The 19,505-nt window shown below is 48.7% G+C and overlaps 1 protein-coding gene across 1 annotated transcript; it reads right to left on the bottom strand.

Moving 5' to 3' along the window:
• Nucleotides 1-10,576: 10,576 nt before the first annotated feature.
• Nucleotides 10,577-11,539, bottom strand: LOC141981056 (olfactory receptor 52K2-like). The gene has a single exon (XM_074942863.1). The coding sequence runs from the start codon at nt 11,537-11,539 to the stop codon at nt 10,577-10,579; it is 963 nt and encodes a 320-aa protein (XP_074798964.1).
• Between the last annotated feature and the right edge of the window lie 7,966 nt (nt 11,540-19,505).

Below are 19,505 nucleotides of genomic sequence, written 5' to 3'. Positions count from 1 at the left end.
CCTCTTGCTCTTGTAGTCGGACTACCCTACATAGCAGATCCCTTTTTATCATGAAATATAGCTCTGGGGCTTTGGTTTTCCCCTCCACCAGGACCACATTCACCTAAACTACCTCTTTTCTAATGTTATTGTACAGCGGATCATTGGCCTGATCCTGCCCCAAAGTCTCAAGTGAGGGTCCAATAAGCCCACATTCAAGGGGACCTACTTCTGGTTCCCTCTCAGGGTTGGTCTCCATGGGACTGGGTACAGCTTCCAGCTCATCGACCCTCTGTGTCGCCCTTCCCCCCACCAGCTGGATATGATTTCTTCCCTACAAGTGCAGCCTTTTGGTTCTGGGCCAGGATCCTGGTTCCCAACCTCTTATCTGTCCTCCTTTCTCGCCTATTCTTCCAGAGCTTCCCAGGTGTAGAGAACAAGTCCCGGGCTAATTCACAGAAGACCTGGAGAGGGCTAGTTACTGGGGTCATTGTATCAGTCACGAGGTTACTATCCTCCTCTGACTTGTCTATGGGGTGTATGCCTCCAAACACTGGGAAATCTCGTCCTATAAGGCCCAGATATGGGAGTTTCAGGACCACCCCCGCCATCACCCTTGTGGTATTCCCCTAGAGCTCAATTGGTACAGGGATGGTTGAATAATAATTGACAACACCATGTACACAGGTTATTCCAGCGTGCTTGGCCCGAGACAGCTGGTCCTGCCCCCCTGATTTCCCTGAGACCAGTGTGACAGCACTTCCAGAGTCCACTAAGGCCAGGGTCTGTATGCCATTCATCCTAACTGGCCACGTGTCTTTACGGGGGGACCATTGCGACTCCCATAAGGTTTATCAAGCTGCAAAGATCTTCATGATCCCTCAGATTGCACTGCATGGGCTCCTCCACATTAGGGTACTGGGAGGCTATTTATCCTAATTCCCCACACGCATAATGCCTATATGCTGCTCGGGGCATCCCCCTATTCTTTGGGCTAGTGGGCGTAACCCCATGACCCTCTCTGCCCAGGTCCCCAAGTCCCTTCGCGGTCTCAGGCTGCTCTTCAGACTCCTTCCTCCCCAACATAGTTTTGCCCGGTGCTTTGGAAACCCAGGCCCTCGGGGCAGGGACTGGCCTCTTGACCCGATGCATCTCTTTCCTGGTAGTCTGAGAAAGTTCCTTGGCCATTAAGAGTCTCTCTACAAGGGCAAATATCTCATCATAGGAGGAGGGGTCATTTTGGCTGACCCATCCTTGTAGATCTCGTGGTAATCATAGAATCATAGAATATCAGGATTGGAAGGGACCTCAGGAGGTCATATAGTCCAACCCCCTGCTCAGAGCAGGACCAATCCCCAACTAAATCATCCCAGCAAGGGCTTGTCAAGTCTGACCTTGAAAACTTCAAAGGAAGGAGATTCCACCACCTCCCTAGGTAACGCATTCCAGTGCTTCACCACCCTCCTAGTGAAAAAGTTTTTCCTAACATCCAACCTAAACCTCCCCCACTGCAACTTGAGACCATTACTCCTCGTTCTGTCATCTGCTACCACTGAGAACAGTCGAGATCCATCCTCTTTGGAACCCCCTTTCAGGTCATTGAAAGCAGCTATCAAATCCCCCCTCATTCTTCTCTTCCGCAGACTACACAATCCCAGTTCCCTCAGCCTCTCCTCATAAGTCATGTGTTCCAGTCCCCTAATCATTTTTGTTGCCCTCTGCTGGATGCTTTCCAATTTTTTTCACATCCTTCTTGTAGTGTGGGGCCCAAAACTGGACACAGTACTCCAGATGAGGCCTCACCAATGTTGAATGGAGGGGAACAATCACGTCCCTCGATCTGCTGGCAATGCCCCTACATATACATCCCAAAATGCCATTGGCCTTCTTGGCAACAAGGGCACACTGTTGACTCATATCTAGCTTCTCGTCCACTGTAACCCCGAGGTCCTTTTCTGCAGAACTGCTGCCGAGCCATTCGGTCCCTAGCCTGTAGTGGTGCACGGGATTCTTCCATCCTAAGTGCAGGACTCTGCACTTGTCCTTGTTGAACCTCATCAGATTTCTTTTGGCCCAATCCTCTAATTTGTCTAGGTCCCTCTGTATCCTATCCCTATCCTCCAGCGTATTTAACTCTCCTCTCAGTTTAGCATCATCTGCAAACTTGCTGAGGGTGCAATCCATGCCATCCTCCAGATCATTAATGAAGATATTGAACAAAACCGGACCTAGGACCGACCCTTGGGGCACTCCACTTGATACAGGCTGCCAGCTAGACATGGAGCCATTGATTACTACCCGTTGAGCCCGACAATCTAGCCAGCTTTCTATCCACCTTATAGTCCATTCATCCAGCCCATATGTCTTTAACTTGCTCGCAAGAATACTGTGGAATACAGTGTCAAAAGCTTTGCTAAAGTCAAGGAATAACCCGTCCACCGCTTTCTCCTCATCCACAGAGCCAGTTATCTCATCATAGAAGGCAATTAGATTAGTCAGGCATGACTTGCCCTTTGTGAATCCATGCTGACTGTTCCTGATCATTTTCCTCTCCTCTAAGTGCTTCAGAATTGATTCCTTGAGGACCTGCTCCATGATTTTTCCAGGGACTGAGGTAAGGCTGACTGGCCTGTAGTTCTCAGGATCCTCCTTCTTCCCTTTTTTAAAGATGGACACTACATTAGCCTCTCATGAACCTATCCAACACTACAAGTTGCATAATTTTCTCCGCTCTGAGGATCTCAGGGAACAGCCACAATCGTGTTAGAGGGATCACGTCGAACAGCTGGGACCTCAGTGCTCTGCCATCATGGAACCTCTGGACCCTTATAGCTGTCATCATCCCGGACCTCGCCAGGATCTCAGCCTTCAACTGGGGGGTAATCTGTAGCTGCTTCTGCTGCCATGTCGTAGTAGGCCTTCTGGGCCGCCCCACAGAGGAAAGGGGTGAGGATGCTGGCCCACTGGTCTTGGGGCCAGGCTTCACGTAAGGCCATTCTCTCAAAGGCAAGAAGATATGCCACCACATCATCATCCACTGTCATCTTCTCTAGGTAACTCCTTGCCCTTAGGGACCATGTCCCATCATAGCCATGCATCATAGCAGTCAGACCCTTCAGCTGGTTCATGACCGCCTTCACAGTGGCTCCATATGAGGAGAGATTAATAAGACTGGGACTTTTGAGCTTGGAAATGAGACGACTAAGGGGGGATATGATTGAGGTCTATAAAATCATGACTGGGATCGAGAAAGGGAATAAGGAAGTGTTGTTTACTCCTTCTCATAACACAAGAACTAGAGGTCATCAAATGAAATTAATCGGCAGCAGGTTTAAAACAAACAAAAGGAAGTATTTCTTCACACAAAGCACAGTCAACCTGTGGAACTCCTTGCCAGAGGATGTTATGAAGGCCAAGACTCTAACAGGGTTAAAAAAAAAACTAGATAAATTCATGAATGACAGGTCCCATCAATGACTATTAGCCAGGATGGGAAGGGATGGTGTTCCTAGCCTCTGTTTGCCAGAAGCTGGGAATGGGCGACGGGATGGATCACTTGATGATTCCCTGTTCTGTTCCTTCCCTCTGGGGCACCTGGCATTGGCCACTGTCGGAAGACAAGATACTGGGCTAGATGGACCTTTGGTCTGACACAGTATGGCCGCTCTTCTTAGATATTAAGGTCAGAAGGGACCATTATGATCATCTAGTCTGACCTCCTGCACAATCCAGGCCACAGAATCTCACCCACCCACTCCTGTGATAAACCTCTCACCTATGTCTGAGCTATTGAAGTCCTCAAATCATGGTTTAAAGACTTCAAGGAGCAGAGAATCCTCCAGCAAGTGACCCGTGCCCCATGCTACAGAGGAAGGCGAAAAACCCCCAGGGCCTCTTCCAATCTGCCCTGGGGGAAAATTCCTTCCCGACCCCAAATATGGCGATCACTTGAACCCTGAGCATATGGGCAAGATTCACCAGCCAGATACCCAGGAAAGAATTCTCTGTAGTAACTCAGATCCCACCCCATCTAACATCCCATCACAGGCCATTGGGCCTATTTACCATCTTCTGTTGTTATGCCTGAGCTCGGCTGGCCACCGCTGCACCAGGAACTGGGGGACGGCCAGGGCTCGAGGCTGCCAGGGACTCCATCCAGCTAAAGGTAGAGTTGCTGGCCTTCCAGCGAGGGAACCAGGGCTTCACACCAAGCTCCAGCCTTACTGCCCAGACACGGCCCAGACTTCAGGGTGTGGGCTTTGAGTTGTTGCTTTGGGATTGGTTGGGGTCTCATTTAACAACCTTGGTTCCTTTGCTTGTTCCTTTCCCCTTCTTTACATTTACCCCCCTCCATTCCAGGTATGAAGTGTTGTGTCTTTGATTTACTGCACCCGTGAATGGGAATAGCCTACAGGCCACAGCGGTTGTTATTAGTTTCAACACCAGTCCATTAGAAACACAGGGCCATTGGTCCTAAGTGGGGGTGTCACCGAGTCCCCAAGGAGAGAAGAATTAGGGGCTCCCATCACTGCTGAAGACTGGGTGCCCCAGAAGAGGGGCTATGTAAGAATAAAGCACAGGCCTGCCTTTCAATGTGTCTGTGTCTGGGAATTCCTCAGGATTCAGATCCTTGATAACATATTTGCACCCACAAAATAATTACTGGGTATGCAGTGTGTGCAATTTTGAATCAGTCACAATAAGCTAGCTGTAAGTACCTCCTTGCCATGGAGTGTGGTGGCAGAATTAGTTAAAAGGCCGTTGTTGTGGGCAAGGGGCCTTGTGAGCTGCTCATCCTGCCCCTAGAGCTCAGTGCTGGGAAGCTTCCCTAAAATCAGCCTTCTTTGGACAATAATCCATGTTCTGTATTGACTTCTATTCTAGATACGTTCCACCGCCCTTTGCACCAGATAAAGTCATTTCTAGAGATCGTCAAAAAAAATGAGAAAAAAAAGGTTGTGACCCTCTCTGAAAATTTCCATGCCATTTTCACTACACAGCTTTCAGAAAGGACGTGATTTTTCATCTATTAACATTTTGTTCACGTTTTTTATTTCCCCCTCCCAAATTTTGCCTTTGAAGAAAAGGGGGGGGGGAAGAGAGGAAGAAGAAAGAACAATACATGAAAACAACCCAGTAAACCTCCAGAAAATCTGAAAACAACAACAAAATCCAAAGTAACCAAAACCCCCAAAAGGGCTTCTTGGTTTGGTTTTCTGATTTCATTGAAGAATCAGAAAATTATGGGAAAAGGCCCATTTTTCATTAGAAACCTGTTGAGCAGTTGTAGTTATTTCAAAAGCTGGCCCTCCATGGATTTGTGTTAGCTAGAAGTGTCCATGTAGAAATAAATCGAAGATCGGTTCCACAAACACCGTTGGTTCTCAACGTTTGCGTGCGTAGGGCAGGTGTGGAGGAAAAGGACTGTGTGACAATGCAGGATCAGGCTCATCAACAGCAGGTTTTTTGTTCTTGGGGGTAGGAACCCCCCAGATTTTCTTATAGAGACAGAGCATTTACTCTAGTCTGGGGAAACATGTATACACCAATATGACCATGTTATGGGTTTATTATCTGCTGATGCCTGAGGTATTGGGTGAAAACAAAACCAACTCAAATACAAATTCTTGACAAGCTGATCTCCCAGTGACTCATTCTTTACCCATTATCATAATGCTGTATTGGTCCTCAGCAGACTGTATAATCAAACAATGCCTAACACAATAAAGTGCTTAATTATAAAACTGCATGCAAATAAAATCATCGTTTTACAGTTGTTGTTGTGGAATCCCTTTGGGTAACAGACTTGCTATAAACTGGATCTACATTAGACTATGTTCAGGACAGACTGGGACACAGTCCTGCCCCAAGTGGAGTTCATGGCAAGGTTCCAATAGGAACATGGCCTAGGTATAGATTTGGGTAGCTGAACGCGCTTGCCTTGGGGAATAGCTGGGGTATGGGCTTGACAAGGCCATTGGGTAATAACCTGGGTAAAGACTGGAGAAACGGAGGGACAGGCTGCCCATGTGTAAAACAGGCAGAGAATGGAGGGCTGGGTTTCCTGAATTGGATTCAGTTGATACGAGCCTAGATGACCTGATTACCCATGATCCTCTTGGGAACAGCAGGTTCAGCATGCATTCCTGGATCTACTTGGCCTTCACCCACCCAGGTCTGTTGTGATCTCTTCTGGACGTGTGTTTTTAGTGCAATGCACAACAGTCTAAGCCCTGCAGAGGAATTATGATATGTGACCGAATGCAGCCTTGTATTCACACCCTCCACGTTATTGTGATAATCTTTGTACAAAATATGAGTTGTGAGGTGTCGTTTGAAAGCTGATAACCCACTGGTCAATGATACTCAGGATGAAATGTGTGTAGCAACAGTACATGCTACAGTATAAACAGAAGCTGAAATTAGTCTGAAATGTGTTTACAAGACAAGTCTGGATAACCCATTTTCTCAAAGACAAAGGACAAGCTGACACCCCTAACCAGGGCAATCAGCTACCAAATAGCCATTCCTTGGCAAGGAAGGGGGCAGCAACAAACAGTCGTGCATTGTAGCAAACACCATCATGGATCCTCTTTCACCATAAGATTCCTTGAGTGCATCTTCACAGGAGGGGTAATCCTTGAAAAAACAAGTTTCAAAGCGGGACAGGACTATAAAAGTGATGGGCAAAAACACTGGTTTGGACAATATCCCATTTCGCTGTGAACATTCAATGGACTTATGATATGGACAAAAGCAAGCAAAACCTGCAGGGGCAGCTTGTTGCAACTGCCAGCAACTGGACACATAAGATTGTGACCTCGTCGAAGGAGGAGAGGCAGTGTTTTGGGGGTGTCTCGGATGTCGGACCATACTGCTGTGGTCAGGACTCGGTGTTGCTGTGGATTTTGTATTGTTAACTGTACTTATGTTATGTTGCATATGGAGATAACCTATAAGTAATGTAGTAAGCCCTCCAAACCCTACAGTGTACTAGACAACCCGGACCCAACCTTCTTGGGCCCACTGTAATGGGAAGTCTGGAACACTAATTGGAATAGGTGTGGTATGCCCGTACGAGAGAAGGTGCAGGGCACTATACTACACAAGGGGCAGTGGGACAAATGGAATAGCGACACCTTCCCCCTTGATGCCTGGCCCTATCAGGAAATGTGTCGCCATATGTCCTATGCTTTTCCAGGAATACCTGGGCAGGAGGATCCCAAAAGAAAAAGAAAAAGAAAAAAAAGGGGTGGAGTGTTAGGATATAGATATTCAGGCCTGTCTGTGAAGGCCAAGACTCTAAGAATTTAGGTGTATTCTTATCACTTGGCCAGTTAGAGGTATAAAAGAAATAATAAAAATCACTGTCTGCCAATGTAAGGTCCTTCTCTTACTGTGACAGTCTGCGGCCCTGTTCTTAGGCTAAGGCCTTTGGCTAAGCAACAGAGGCAGCCATAAGCTGGGAAGCGACCGGTCACATCCTTACATTCCAAAGCAGTCACATTGAAAGAAGGTGCTATTGGGCTGTTAGGAATACAATCCTGTCCTGATAATGCATATCGCCTCCAGAGAAAGGGAAGTGCCTAGAAGATGTAAAAGGAAACTGAGTTTGATAGCATCCTGTCTGGCAAGAACTCACTTATCAATACTGGGATGTGAAATCCTCACTTCTGTATTGTCTTGTCATTATAGTTCCCACTTTGCTATTGTTTGTCTGTATAATCTCTGTCTGGTTCTGTGATTGTTCCTGTCTGCTGTATAATTAATTTTGCTGGGTATAAACTAATTAAGGTGGTGGGATATAATTGGTTACATAATCATGTTACAGTATGTTAGGATTGGTTAGTTAAATTTCAGGAAACTGATTGGTTAAGGTATAGCTAAGCAGAACTCAAGTTTTACTATATAGTCTGCAGTCAGTCAGGAAGTGGGTGTGGGTGTGTGGGGTGGGGGAAATGGGAACAGGGAATGGGGGTGGGGAAATCGGAATCATGTTTGGCTAAGGGCAGGAATGGGAACAGGGACACAGGTGTAAGGCTCTGTGGTGTCAGAGCTGGGAAGGGGGACACTAAGGAAGGAAACGGGAATCGTGCTTGCTGGAAGTTCACCCCAATAAACATCGAATTGTTTGCACCTTTGGACTTCGGGTATTGTTGCTCTCTGTTCATGCGAGAAGGACCAGGGAAGTAAGTGGGTGAAGGAATAAGCCCCCTAACACACCCCAAGGTATCTCTCCCTTCCACGTCTCTCTCTTGCATCTCAAAAGACAAAAGAAACACCCTTTGATGTTGGGAGCAGATCCTGGCTTGAAATTAGGTCAGCCCTTGTGCTGGGAGCATGTGGCGAGAATTTGATCTTGAACCAAGTTTGTTAAGTTTTAGTTCCTAGAAACGGTTTGATCTTTATTTCTCTTGTAACCATTCCTGACTTTAATGCCTTATACTTCTACTGGCGTAAAACCAATCTCTTTGTAGTGAAATAAACTTGCTTTATTCTTTAATCAAAAGTAACCCAGTGTTGTGTTTAAACTGAATTGTGTGGCTAACTCCATGTAAAGCAGCCAGCTGTTGGATATTGAGCCCTTAGAGGGGCAGCGGGCCTTAAATATCTGAACTGTCCAGGAGAGGGCTGGACAGCACAGAATACACTTTCCTTTGGGAAACCCATGCCAGGGGGATGTGCCTGCAGGAGTCTGCCTTTGCACCATGCACCGCAGCTTGGTTGCAAAAAGAGCAGTCACACCTTATAGCACACCTGGTCTAGGCTCGGTCTGCATGGAGGGAAGATACCTGGGCAGCTTCACCATCCAACCAGGTCCCCATTGGGTGGTTCCGCTAAGGATGCTCATCCAGTGGACTCTCAGCCTTGCACTGTCTTCTCCCTGTTCTCTGGGGTAATGGTATGCAGCAGGGAGGACAGAAATTGGTCGAGGGGTTGCTCTCACCCTGCCATGTCCATCTTTCCTGGAGACAGCTGTATTTGGACCTATCTTGGCAGCCTGTCGTTGGTGATTCTTGTTTTCCTGCTTCACCAAATGTCTCGCATGTGACAGCGCTGCTTTTTGTTAGCATTCGTCATTGGTCTTTCCAATATGTGGTACATGCTCCGAGATCAAGTCTGATTTGTGTCTGATTTGAATAAATACAAGCGGTTGCCCTGAGATTGCTTTGGAGGGGCACTGGAGGGAAACACAAGCCAGACTTAGGATCAAATTCTCAACAGCACCTATGTGGCTCAGGAGCCCAAGTGCCATTGACTTTCAGTGAGACTTAGGCTCCTCTGGGACAGATTTTTAAAGGATTTAGGCACCTAAAGATGCAGGTAGGTCCCCAGTGGGATTTTCAGAAGCATCCAGGGGCCTTTGAATCTTTAGGCACCTAAATACCATTAAAAATCTGGCCCAGTGTCCCTCAATCACTTTTGAAAATTTTACCCATCAGTCCCAACAGGACTTGGTCACTTGTGGCACGTCTCCAAAGCCAGCGGCTGCGAACCCCTGAGCTCGGGTTGACACATGTCGGCTGGTGCGGCTCGTGCCGCCCTGTTATGAATAGCTGCATGGCCAGTGGTGCTAAGGTGTGGCTCGGGCTGGAGCTCAGGGTCTGAAGCACAGCTCCCCTCGCTAGGCTTCAAAGCCCTCGTGCCAGCCCTCGCGCAACATCTACACAGATATTTTTAGCACGGAAACGCAAGCCCCCCGAGCCACAGTCTGTAGCCCTGGGCTGGCAGGCTCACTGCTGCAGGCTGCGGGGACGTACCCTTAAGTGGCGCTTTTGAAAATGCTCCCCTGCAAGGCACCAGGGGCCAAATCCTGGCAAGTCAGAATGGTCACAAATCTTTGATTTTTCAAATAACGTTGAAATTTTTTCCCCAAATTTTGGAAACCAGTAAAAATTTTGACAAAGAAATCACGGTATTTTTCAACCAGCTAGAGAGCCGGCTGAAGTTTCAAAAGAACATTTTCAAAAGACCCTCATGGAACTTTCCAAAAACGGTGTTGACATTAAAAAAAACCCATCAACATTTAAACAAATGGCACTGACGTAATTTCCAAAAACATCATTGACATTTTAAAACAACACCTCGGAATAGGAAACCCTGGGAAAAAAAGGTCCAATCAAACATTAAAAAACGTTTGCAAAAAAGTGGAGTGAGTTTTCAGATAGCTCTGCTGAGATGCCAGATGGGGATAGTAAAAGCTCAGAACCCCTCAGGATTAGTCCCATTGGCTTCAATGGGCGTCGGGCTGCTCAGCGCCTCTTGGCAGCTGGCCCTGTACTGTCAGCAGGTGGGATACCGGTAGGCAAGCCATTCATTGGGTTTTAAGCCAGACAGACCTGGTTCTGTATGCTTTGTCCGCTGTCCGGTGCTGCTCTCAAACCAGCCATGGTTATCTCTGGTATCATGCATGGAGGATGCTGTTTCGCGGAGTGTGTTGCTCCACCCCTGCCGGTGTGAGCTCACATGCATTGTGCGCCATGACCTCACACGCACTGTGCATGCGATGTCATGCTGCTGGGGGCGGGGACACTCAGGCAAAGGCGGGGACAATGGAGGGGAGGTCCTGTATTCTGGGGCTGTGTCAGTGGCCACCCTACATACTGGCTTCTGCTAAGATCTTTCTTTGGCCAAAGAGCTTAAAGACCTGTTTCCGGATCTGCTTGGACTTCATGCCGTAGATGACTGGGTTTAGCATGGGGGGAACAACGAGGTACAGGTCAGCCACCAAAACCTGGGTGTGAGGAGCAAGGCGGAGGTCCAAAATGTGCAGGTACATAGAAAGGAGCCCTCCCAAGTAGAAGAGCAGGATGACACAGACATGGGAGCCGCAGGTGCTGAAGGCCTTGAGACGCGCTTCCTGAGATGAGAGCCGTAGCACGGAGCGGAGGATTATGCCGTAAGAGCAGGTGATGAAGATGAAGTCTGTCCCCACTAGGGCTGTGGCCACAATGATGCTGTACAGGTCGTTGACTGCCGTGTCTGTGTGGGCCAGCTCCATCATGGCCATGTGCTCGCAATAGGAATGAGGGATGACATTCGTTTTACAGTAGGGCAGACTGGTTAGAAGGCAGGTTAAGGGTGTCACAATCCCCACTCCTCTAGCAAGGGACAGCAGCCCAATCTGGGCAATCTTTGAGCTGGTTAAGATAGTCTTGTATCTCAAGGGCTTGCAGATAGCCACGTACCGGTCTAAAGACATGGCCAAGAGCACCCCCGACTCCACTCCAGTGAAGGTGTGGATGAAGAACATCTGGAGGAAGCAGGCCTCGAAGCTGATCTCTCTGGAATCCAGCCAGAAGATGCTCAGCATTTTAGGAACAACGGCAGTTGAGAGGACCAAATCAATGACTGCCAGCATGGAGAGGAAATAGTACATTGGCTCATGGAGGGTCTCCTCCTGCTTTACAACGAAGAGGACAGTACCATTTCCTAGCAGACCAATCAGATACATGAGGCAGAAGGGGATGGAGATCCAGACATGCTCAGATTCCAGGCTGGGGATGCCGGTCAGCAGGAACGTAGAGGGGTTAGGGCACGTCCGATTGAAGGTTGACATGACCTACAGCAGTCGTGGATCAATTGATTTGCAGAAGGTCTTTCCCTGCAATACAATAATTGAAGGGCTGGGATTTTTTTCGGATGCTGTACATTTTTCAAACCCAGCACGAGCTCATTTGGTTTATTCAGGCCAAAGCGTTCAAAGCTCGGTGCCTTAAATTACGCTCCTAAATTGGCAGCATAGTCTGGAGGGGCAAAGTGGTCTAGTGGGGAGGGTACTGGACAGCAAGTCAGGAGACTTGAGTGCTGCCTTGGGCTCTGCCACTGAGCTGCTGGGTCACTTTGGGCCAGTCACTTGCCCGCTCTGTGCCTCAGTTTCCCCTTCCTTTGTCTGTCTTCTCTTTTTCCTTTGTAAGCTCTTCTGGGAAAGGGCTCTCCAGCATGCACATGTGTATGTACAGCTCCTAGCACGGTGAGGCCCTGATCTCAGCTGGGGCCCACAGTTGCTATTGTACTGACAGATGGGGAGAGTAGGGCACAGAGATTTCCATTTCCTGCCCTCTTTCCCCAGCCACCTTCCATGAACCAAGTGCAATCGGGAGACCCATGAGCCTCTACGAGGATCCCATCGCATACTCAGAGATAAGAAGAGGAAGATGAGGACTGAGGACATAAGATAATGTTTTGGGGACAGCAGACAGCCCTGGCTACTCCCTGATCAGCCTATGCCCCTGTACAGCTATTGCAGTGTGTTGCGCCAGGGGTGAATCTGGCCTGACATGTCCATGGCAAAATGAACCAGAGAGAATTGCAGCTGTTTGATCATTGAAAATTACAGCTGGTGCATCCAGAGCTGTGAGTTAAGAACATAATCAAGGATGTGAACAATTAAAAGTTTGATAACATCTATCTATCTATCTATCTATCTATCTAAGAGCGGCCATACTGGGTCAGACCAAAGGTCCATCTAGCCCAGAATCCTGTCTTCCGACAGTGGCCAACACCAGATGCCCCAGAGGGAATGAACAGAACAGGGAATCATGAAGTGATCCATCCCCTGTCGACCATTCCCAGCTTCTGGCAAGCAGAGGCTAGGGACACCATCCCTGCCCATCCTGGCTAATAGACATTGATGGACCTGTCCTCCATGAATTGATGTAGGTCTTTTTTGAGCCCTGTTATAGTCTTGGCCTTCACAACATCCTCTGGCAAAGAGTTCCACAGGTTAACTGTGTGTTGCGTGAAAAAATACTTCCTTTTGTTTCTTTAAACCTGCTGCTTATTCATTTCATTTGGTGACCCCTAGTTCTTGTGTTATGAGGAGTAAACAACACTTCCTTATTTACTTTCTCCACATCACTCATGATTTTATAGACTTCAATCATATCCACCCTTAGTCATCTCTTTTCCAAGCTCAAAAGTCCCAATCTTATTAATCTCTCCTCACACGGCAGTTGTTCCATGCCCCTGTGCATTTTTGTTGCCCTTTTCTGAACCTTTTCCAATTCCAATATATCTTTTTTGTGATGGGGCGACCACATCTGCATGCAGTATTCAAGGTGTGGGTGTACCATGGATTTATCGAGAGGCAATATGATATTTTTTGTCTTATTATCTATCCCTTTCCTCACGGTTCCCAATCTATTTCAACGTCACTACTGTGAAAATGTTGTCCAGGTATTTTTCTCTCTGAGAGTTGATTGTAGAAAGAATGGAGCCCATAGGGTAATAAACTAGGTGAGCTTTAAGTTCTTTGAGCTGGATCCGTAGCTGATTTACGCAAGCACAGCTCCCCCCGCCTACAACGGGACGGTGCGCATGCGGATGCCAGAGGAAGCTGGCTGGGAAGGCCATGCCTGTCCATCACCCTGTAAGCCTGTGTCTGCAAAACCACTTAATTTCTCTGTCTCTCTGTTATTGGCATTAAGTTACCCCCTGTGCAGCGCTGACACCCCCAATGGTTTCTGGCATTGTACCTCATCTGGCCGCGTATAATAAAGCACCTTCAGATGCATGTTCCACACGAGATGCTGAGTAACCAGGGTGCTGTGCTAGAACCAGCTTCTCCTTGTCTCCACTACTTCACTCTCTCCTTATGAATGCTCATCCCCCGCCCCCATGGGACTCCAGTCACAGCCCCTTCCCCGCACCTGCTGTATTAGACCCTCACACTCGGGAGAAGCAGTTCCTGCCCTTGGAAAGCAGGAAGTTCAGAAATAGCCCGTCCCTTTGGCCTGCTTGGGTTCACTCCCCGCGCAGACTGTCCCCTTGGCCTGTGCAGAAAATTCCTTCCCTGCCTCTGCAGGGAGTCTTATCTCTGCTGTCCTGTCGGTCACATGTCTGCCCTTGTCATGTGCCCTGCAACTATGGCTCCCAGCTGGAAAGGGCCAGGGTCTTTCCGGCCTGCCCTGGGGGCATGAACGCACGTCTGCCCAAGGCCAGCGCTTTGCTATATGTAAGGGGACTGTTGCCCCCTTACTAACATTCAGTGGGGGTGTTTTAGTTGCTAGCTCCCAATACTAAAGAGGGGAAGGGTCTATGGGAAATCAGGGAGAGGCCAATTCTCCAGGTCAGCCTGAATGACAGGGCGGGCAGGCTAATCAGGGAGTCAGGAGGCCAGGGGGGTCCCGTCCTCCGTGTGAGCTGGAATAGCCTGGGTCAGGCAGAGTGGGGCCGAGCTAAGGAGAAAGCAGGGGCCCAAGCTGAGCTGGGGAGCAGAGCTGGGCCAGATCCAGAGAGAGCAGCCCCTGTCCTGGGAGCAGAGCTGCAGCCCCAAAGCCAGAGGGTCCAGAAAAGCAGCCCAGGAAGCAGGTCAGTGCTGGGAGCAGAGCTGCAGCCCCAAAGCCAGAGGCGCAGCCCAGAGAGAGCAGACCTGTCCTGGGAGCAGAGCTGCAGCGACCAGAGCCAGAGGGGCCAGAGAAGCAGCCCAGGGAGCTGGAGGCAGAGCAGCAGCAGGGCAGAGACCGAGTGGTGGAGCTGGGGCTGGAGCAGTCCGGAGCTGGGTGCGGTGAGCAGCTGGGGAGAGTGAGGGGGACCCTGGGCAGCGGGCCCAGCACAGGGAGACGCCTCAGCCAAGGGGCTCTGCAGGCCAGGCTTGGATCATAATCCCGACAGGGCGGGGGTGACACCGGGAAGAAGGGTCCTGCCACTTAGAGCCTGAGAGCGTGTGGCCACCACCAGAGCGAGTGTCCAACCCACAGCATCCCTGCAGCACGGCCAGGGCCTGAGCAGGAGGCCTGGGACTTACAAGGAACAGACTGTGAACTGCACAGACATTCCAGAGACACTGTTTGTGACGTTCCCTGCCACAGAGCGGGGTGATGTGTTTCCTTTCACCTCTCTCATTTTTCCTTATTCTTTTAAAAATTAATTGTCGATTAAATAACTTGCATTTGCTTTAACTTGTATGTAATGGTCAGTGGGTCAGAGAAGTGCCCGGTGCAGAGAAAGTACCCCGGAGTGGGGACACCCTAGCCCCTGTCCTAGGTGACCACAGCAGGATTGGGGGTCGAGCCCCCCAGGAATCCTGGGCCCAGCCTTGTTGGGGTTGCGAGGACTCTGCCAGACAGGAGAGTGGAAGGGGAGTCCTCAAGGGCAGGGAGGCCCCTGGATAAAGGAAGTGGGAGCGAGGACTCGGATCCTTTCGCTAGCCCACTTCACCGGGGTAGTGCAGAAGCCAGGAAAGTTCCCCACAACAGCGGGACTATACCCCCCGCTTACATATAGGTTCCCAAACATTTACATGGCATCTGAGACAGAGCTGTTGTTGGGTGCGCTCTTCCATTCCCATCGAGGACTGCAGGGACCACTTCCCCTGTCCCTGGCAAGCACGTAATAGTCCGGTGGCAACTAGTTGCCAGCCGTTGCTGACATGAAAATGCATTATTGGCTACTGATAGCTGGAACCAAAGAGAAGAGCCAGTAGCAGCGTGTGACCAGTCAGTGCCGCATGGACACAGCTTAGGAATGAGGCCTGTTGATAAACGTAGGCAGTTTATGCAGCCTTGTCATAGCTGTGATGGTCCCAGGCTATTAGAGAGGCCAGGTGAGTGCAGGAATATCTTCACTGGACCAACTTCTGTCGGTGAGAGAGAGACACAGAGCTCTGTGTGGCCCAGAACCTGGTCTCTCTCTCACCGACAGAAGTTAGTCCAATAAAAGATATTCCCTCCCCGACCTTGTCTCTCTGCACACACTTTAGACAGGTTTGATTGTGGGTTCCAATAGCCCCCCACAGCCAACTCTTTGGACCCTTTTGTAGCGAACTGCATCTTATTAACTTTGTGTGCAAAATCATTGCAACTTTTTTTTAAATGCAAAACAGGTTGGAGATTTTAAAAAGTCCCCAGAAATGGGAGCCCACGTGGTAATGAATGAATTGCAGTAAAGCCCTGTGCAGATGGGGCTGCAGCATTTGATTACCAGTCATTTGCCTGAGGAAAGCTTCCCTGTGTTGGTAAAAACCAGAACAGGAGCTGAGGGGCGTTAACTTTGAATTTTTAACCCTTCCCTCTCTAGTTCTTGTCTGCCCCCTCTGTGCCGCCGATGTGGTCCCTTAGTGATGGGCTGGAATGTGTCTCCTCCCTGGATGTGCTCAGTGCAGGCAGACGCATGGTCTTAGCCATGGCAGAAACATGCCCCAGCACAGCAAGTGTGTTCTCTCGGGAGGTCTCTGGCCCCTTTAGCAGCAGCGTTCTGGCTTCCTGTCCCTGCTGCTGTCAGCAGTACTGCACCCGAGAGCTGGAGTTTGAAGAGAGCTTGGCCCCACTTTGTCAGGGCTCTGCGCCCACGAGTAGCCTGCGTTTCCCACAAAGCCCCCGGCATGTGAAGCAGCACGTACCAGGCCCATTGAGCCGCACAGCTTGGGCATTCTGCCTGGATGCACATAGTCCCTCTGGCGACAGGCATGAGTAGTGCTAATCTGCTTCCAGAGATGGGGAAAGTGAGACAAAGAGGCCGTGGCTCTGATCCTGCTTCCACTGAAGGCAGTGGAAAAACTCCCACTGGCTTCCAAGATGCAGTATCGGGCTGTTACGAGCAAGAAACCTGAAAGCTAGTGAGAATCCCGGTTAAAATTCCTACCTCCCGGTGCTATGCTCCATGCACTGCCCTGGAATCCAGCAGGGCGATGAGAAATGCTGGGCTGATTGATGGTATTTCTGGTTTGGGAAACGCCAGAATTGTCACACAACACCCGCCAGAGCCCTTCATGTTGTGGGGATCTTCCTACATTTTACACCAGTGAGAGCCGATAATTACCTTAATGCCGCTCAATATTACAGCAGGAAGGCTGTGCTGCTGGTTGGAAAGAAATCAGGGAGACCATGGCTGCTCTGCTGAAATGTATTTAAAAGCAGACCTTGCAGAGAAGTGAATTTATACAAATAAGTCTAAGTCACCAAAGAGATGCAGACTGGACTGTTGTGATGACAAAAGTAGTGCAAGTACACAGGGGCGAAAAGGGGACGACAAGGTGTTGCCACACGTGTGTGTGTCTAAAGCTGTAGAAAAGAATGTTTGATGTTGTGTTAATTGAGGAATAATTTGCAATCAAATCATGAAAGACTAATTTCAGGTTTCAGAGTAGCCGCCGTGTTCGTGTGTATTCGCAATGCATCCGATGAAGTGAGCTGTAGCTCAGGAAAGCTCATGCTCAAATAAATTGGTTAGTCTCTAAGGTTCCACAAGTCCTCCTTTTCTTTTTACTAAAGCCTAAGAAATTCATACAAAGGGGTCAGAATTCAGGTTGTGTTATCGTGGGCGTTTCTTGAATTCTGGGGACTTCCCCTTCTCACAAGGCCTTTTTTCCATGTTATTAAAGAGCTCATTCATAAAGAGCCAAATTCTGCTCCGTTACACTGCTGTAAATCCAGAGTAGCTCTGCTTTAGTCGGAGGGACTACTTTATATTCACACCAGTGTGACTGAGAATAGGATTTAGCCCAAAGTTTTCCAGTGTATTTAAAAATTATGCATTAACAGAGCCCCTGATTAAATCCATACTGCCCCAACTCACCTGGATCCGTCTGTATATTCTTCACCTACAGTGAATGCTACAAGCTGTGTGATTCTCCAGTCTGCCGGGACAACCCGCATGGGGGTATTTATACCTGTTAAAGAAATCCTCTTTCCTCCCCCAGCTGGGAATTCAGAGCCTTTCTTCATTACAGAGAAAACTCTGCGATCAGGCACAGGGAATAGCCACAAAGAGTAGCAGTAAATTAACCCATTCCTATTTTACAGGCCCTTGGCTTACTAGCTACATCTCCATTCAATAGTATGGGATTGATCTTCAAGAGGGGAAGTGCAAGTGTGTGTGTGTGTGTGTATGTCTTTGTGTGTGTGTGTGTGTGTGTGTGTGTGTGCCTAGTTTAAGTGTGCAAATACCCCAAAAGGCCTGTCTGCGTGAGGGGATCTGTACAACTAGGGGGTGCATGTGCAAAAGTGTCTATGACGTTTGAAGACTTGTCCCTGCTTGTTCAGGGCTCTGTTTAGGTTTGAATATGAAGTTAAGAGGGGGTTACCCAAAGCAGAACCCAAAGCAGTTTAGCTGAACTGCTGCACTCCAGGCGGTGTCAGGAATAAATCAGTGGGAACACAGCGGTTCCGGCTGATGAAAGATCCATACAAGCCAGCGTGCTTTTATCTACAACTACAAGGTATGAAGCTCACACAGACACTAGCGATAGGGTTAGAACATCCCATACATGGTGTTCTATTTTATTAATGAATGAGTTAATAGGTAGCAGGTTTAAAACAAACACAAGCAAGTATTTTTTCACACAACGCCCTGTCAACCCCTGGAACTCTTTCTCAGAGGGTGTTGTGAAGGCCAGTACTATAACTTGGTTCAAAAGGGAGCTAGATAGATTAATGGAAGACAGGTCCATCAATGGCTATTAGCAGGATGGGCGGGAATGGTGTCCCTAGCCTCTGTTTGCCAGAAGGTGGGATTGGGTGACAGGGCATGGATCACTTTACGATGACCTGTCTGTTCATTCCCTTTGGGCACCTGCCATTGGCGACTGTCAGAGGACAGGATCCTGGGCTTGATGGACCTTTGTTCTGACCCAGTATGGCCGTTCTTTTGTTCTTACGTTCTTATGTTCTAATTCGTGGTGGCTGAATGCACACCATATGGTTGCAAGTAGCTTGATCAACATCTGGGGTTACTACATCCATCCAATCCAGGGCAACAAGGGGGCAGAGTTCGGGTGGATGGATAAATAGCACCTTAAATAGCACCTTTCCTCTAAGGATCTCAAAGCACTTTATAAAGTTCGGTGAGAACACCTGTGTAATGTAAGTCAGTATTATCACCATTTTACAGGCGGGGAAACGGAGAAACAGAAAGGGTCAATGAATTCCATGTGTGGATCTACAGTCTGGTCTCAATAGCTGGGATTAGAATCTGGCCCAGAAAGCCTTTGGGATTGCTGGAAACGGAGTCCACAGCTCCTAACTCCCCTTGGTCTGCCTTAGCAACAAGAACGTCCTTCCCAGTTCCCCAAAAGGAATACAGGAATGGAGTGAGAGGTTGCTTTTATTCTGGAAACTTGGGCCAAAGAACAGTGCACTGCTTTTCCCCTGCCCAAATTGCTTACAAGTCGGCACGGGAGGCAGGACACTTATAAATGCATATACACATCCGCAGAGAACACTGTCCCACACTCAGTCCAAAAAGGTCCCACAAATTGGTGGTCCCCCCCGATGGCCTAAGATCAGGAGATCCATTCAGAGACAGTTTCCCCAAAGCTCAGAATAGCTTGTTCTGTGCGATATGAGGAGATCCTGGACAAATGTGGTTTGGCTGCAGCTGTTGGGTCCTTTCCATATTCGGAATCAAACGTGAGTCAGATATTCAGATGAAGTGTCATGCAGGAACGGGGAAGGGACCAAGTTTAGAATCAACCAAGTCTTTTGGAAGACTTTGAAAAGCCGAGGGAACTCCACCCCACTGAATTACGTTTTCTTTTCACTGCACCTCATCCTTTCTGGAGTCCAGCTAGAAATGGAAGAGCTAAA

This window comes from Natator depressus, chromosome 1, assembly GCF_965152275.1.
Source record: "Natator depressus isolate rNatDep1 chromosome 1, rNatDep2.hap1, whole genome shotgun sequence".
NCBI lineage: Eukaryota > Metazoa > Chordata > Testudines > Cheloniidae > Natator > Natator depressus.
This window is presented reverse-complemented; position numbering and strand designations above follow the sequence as displayed.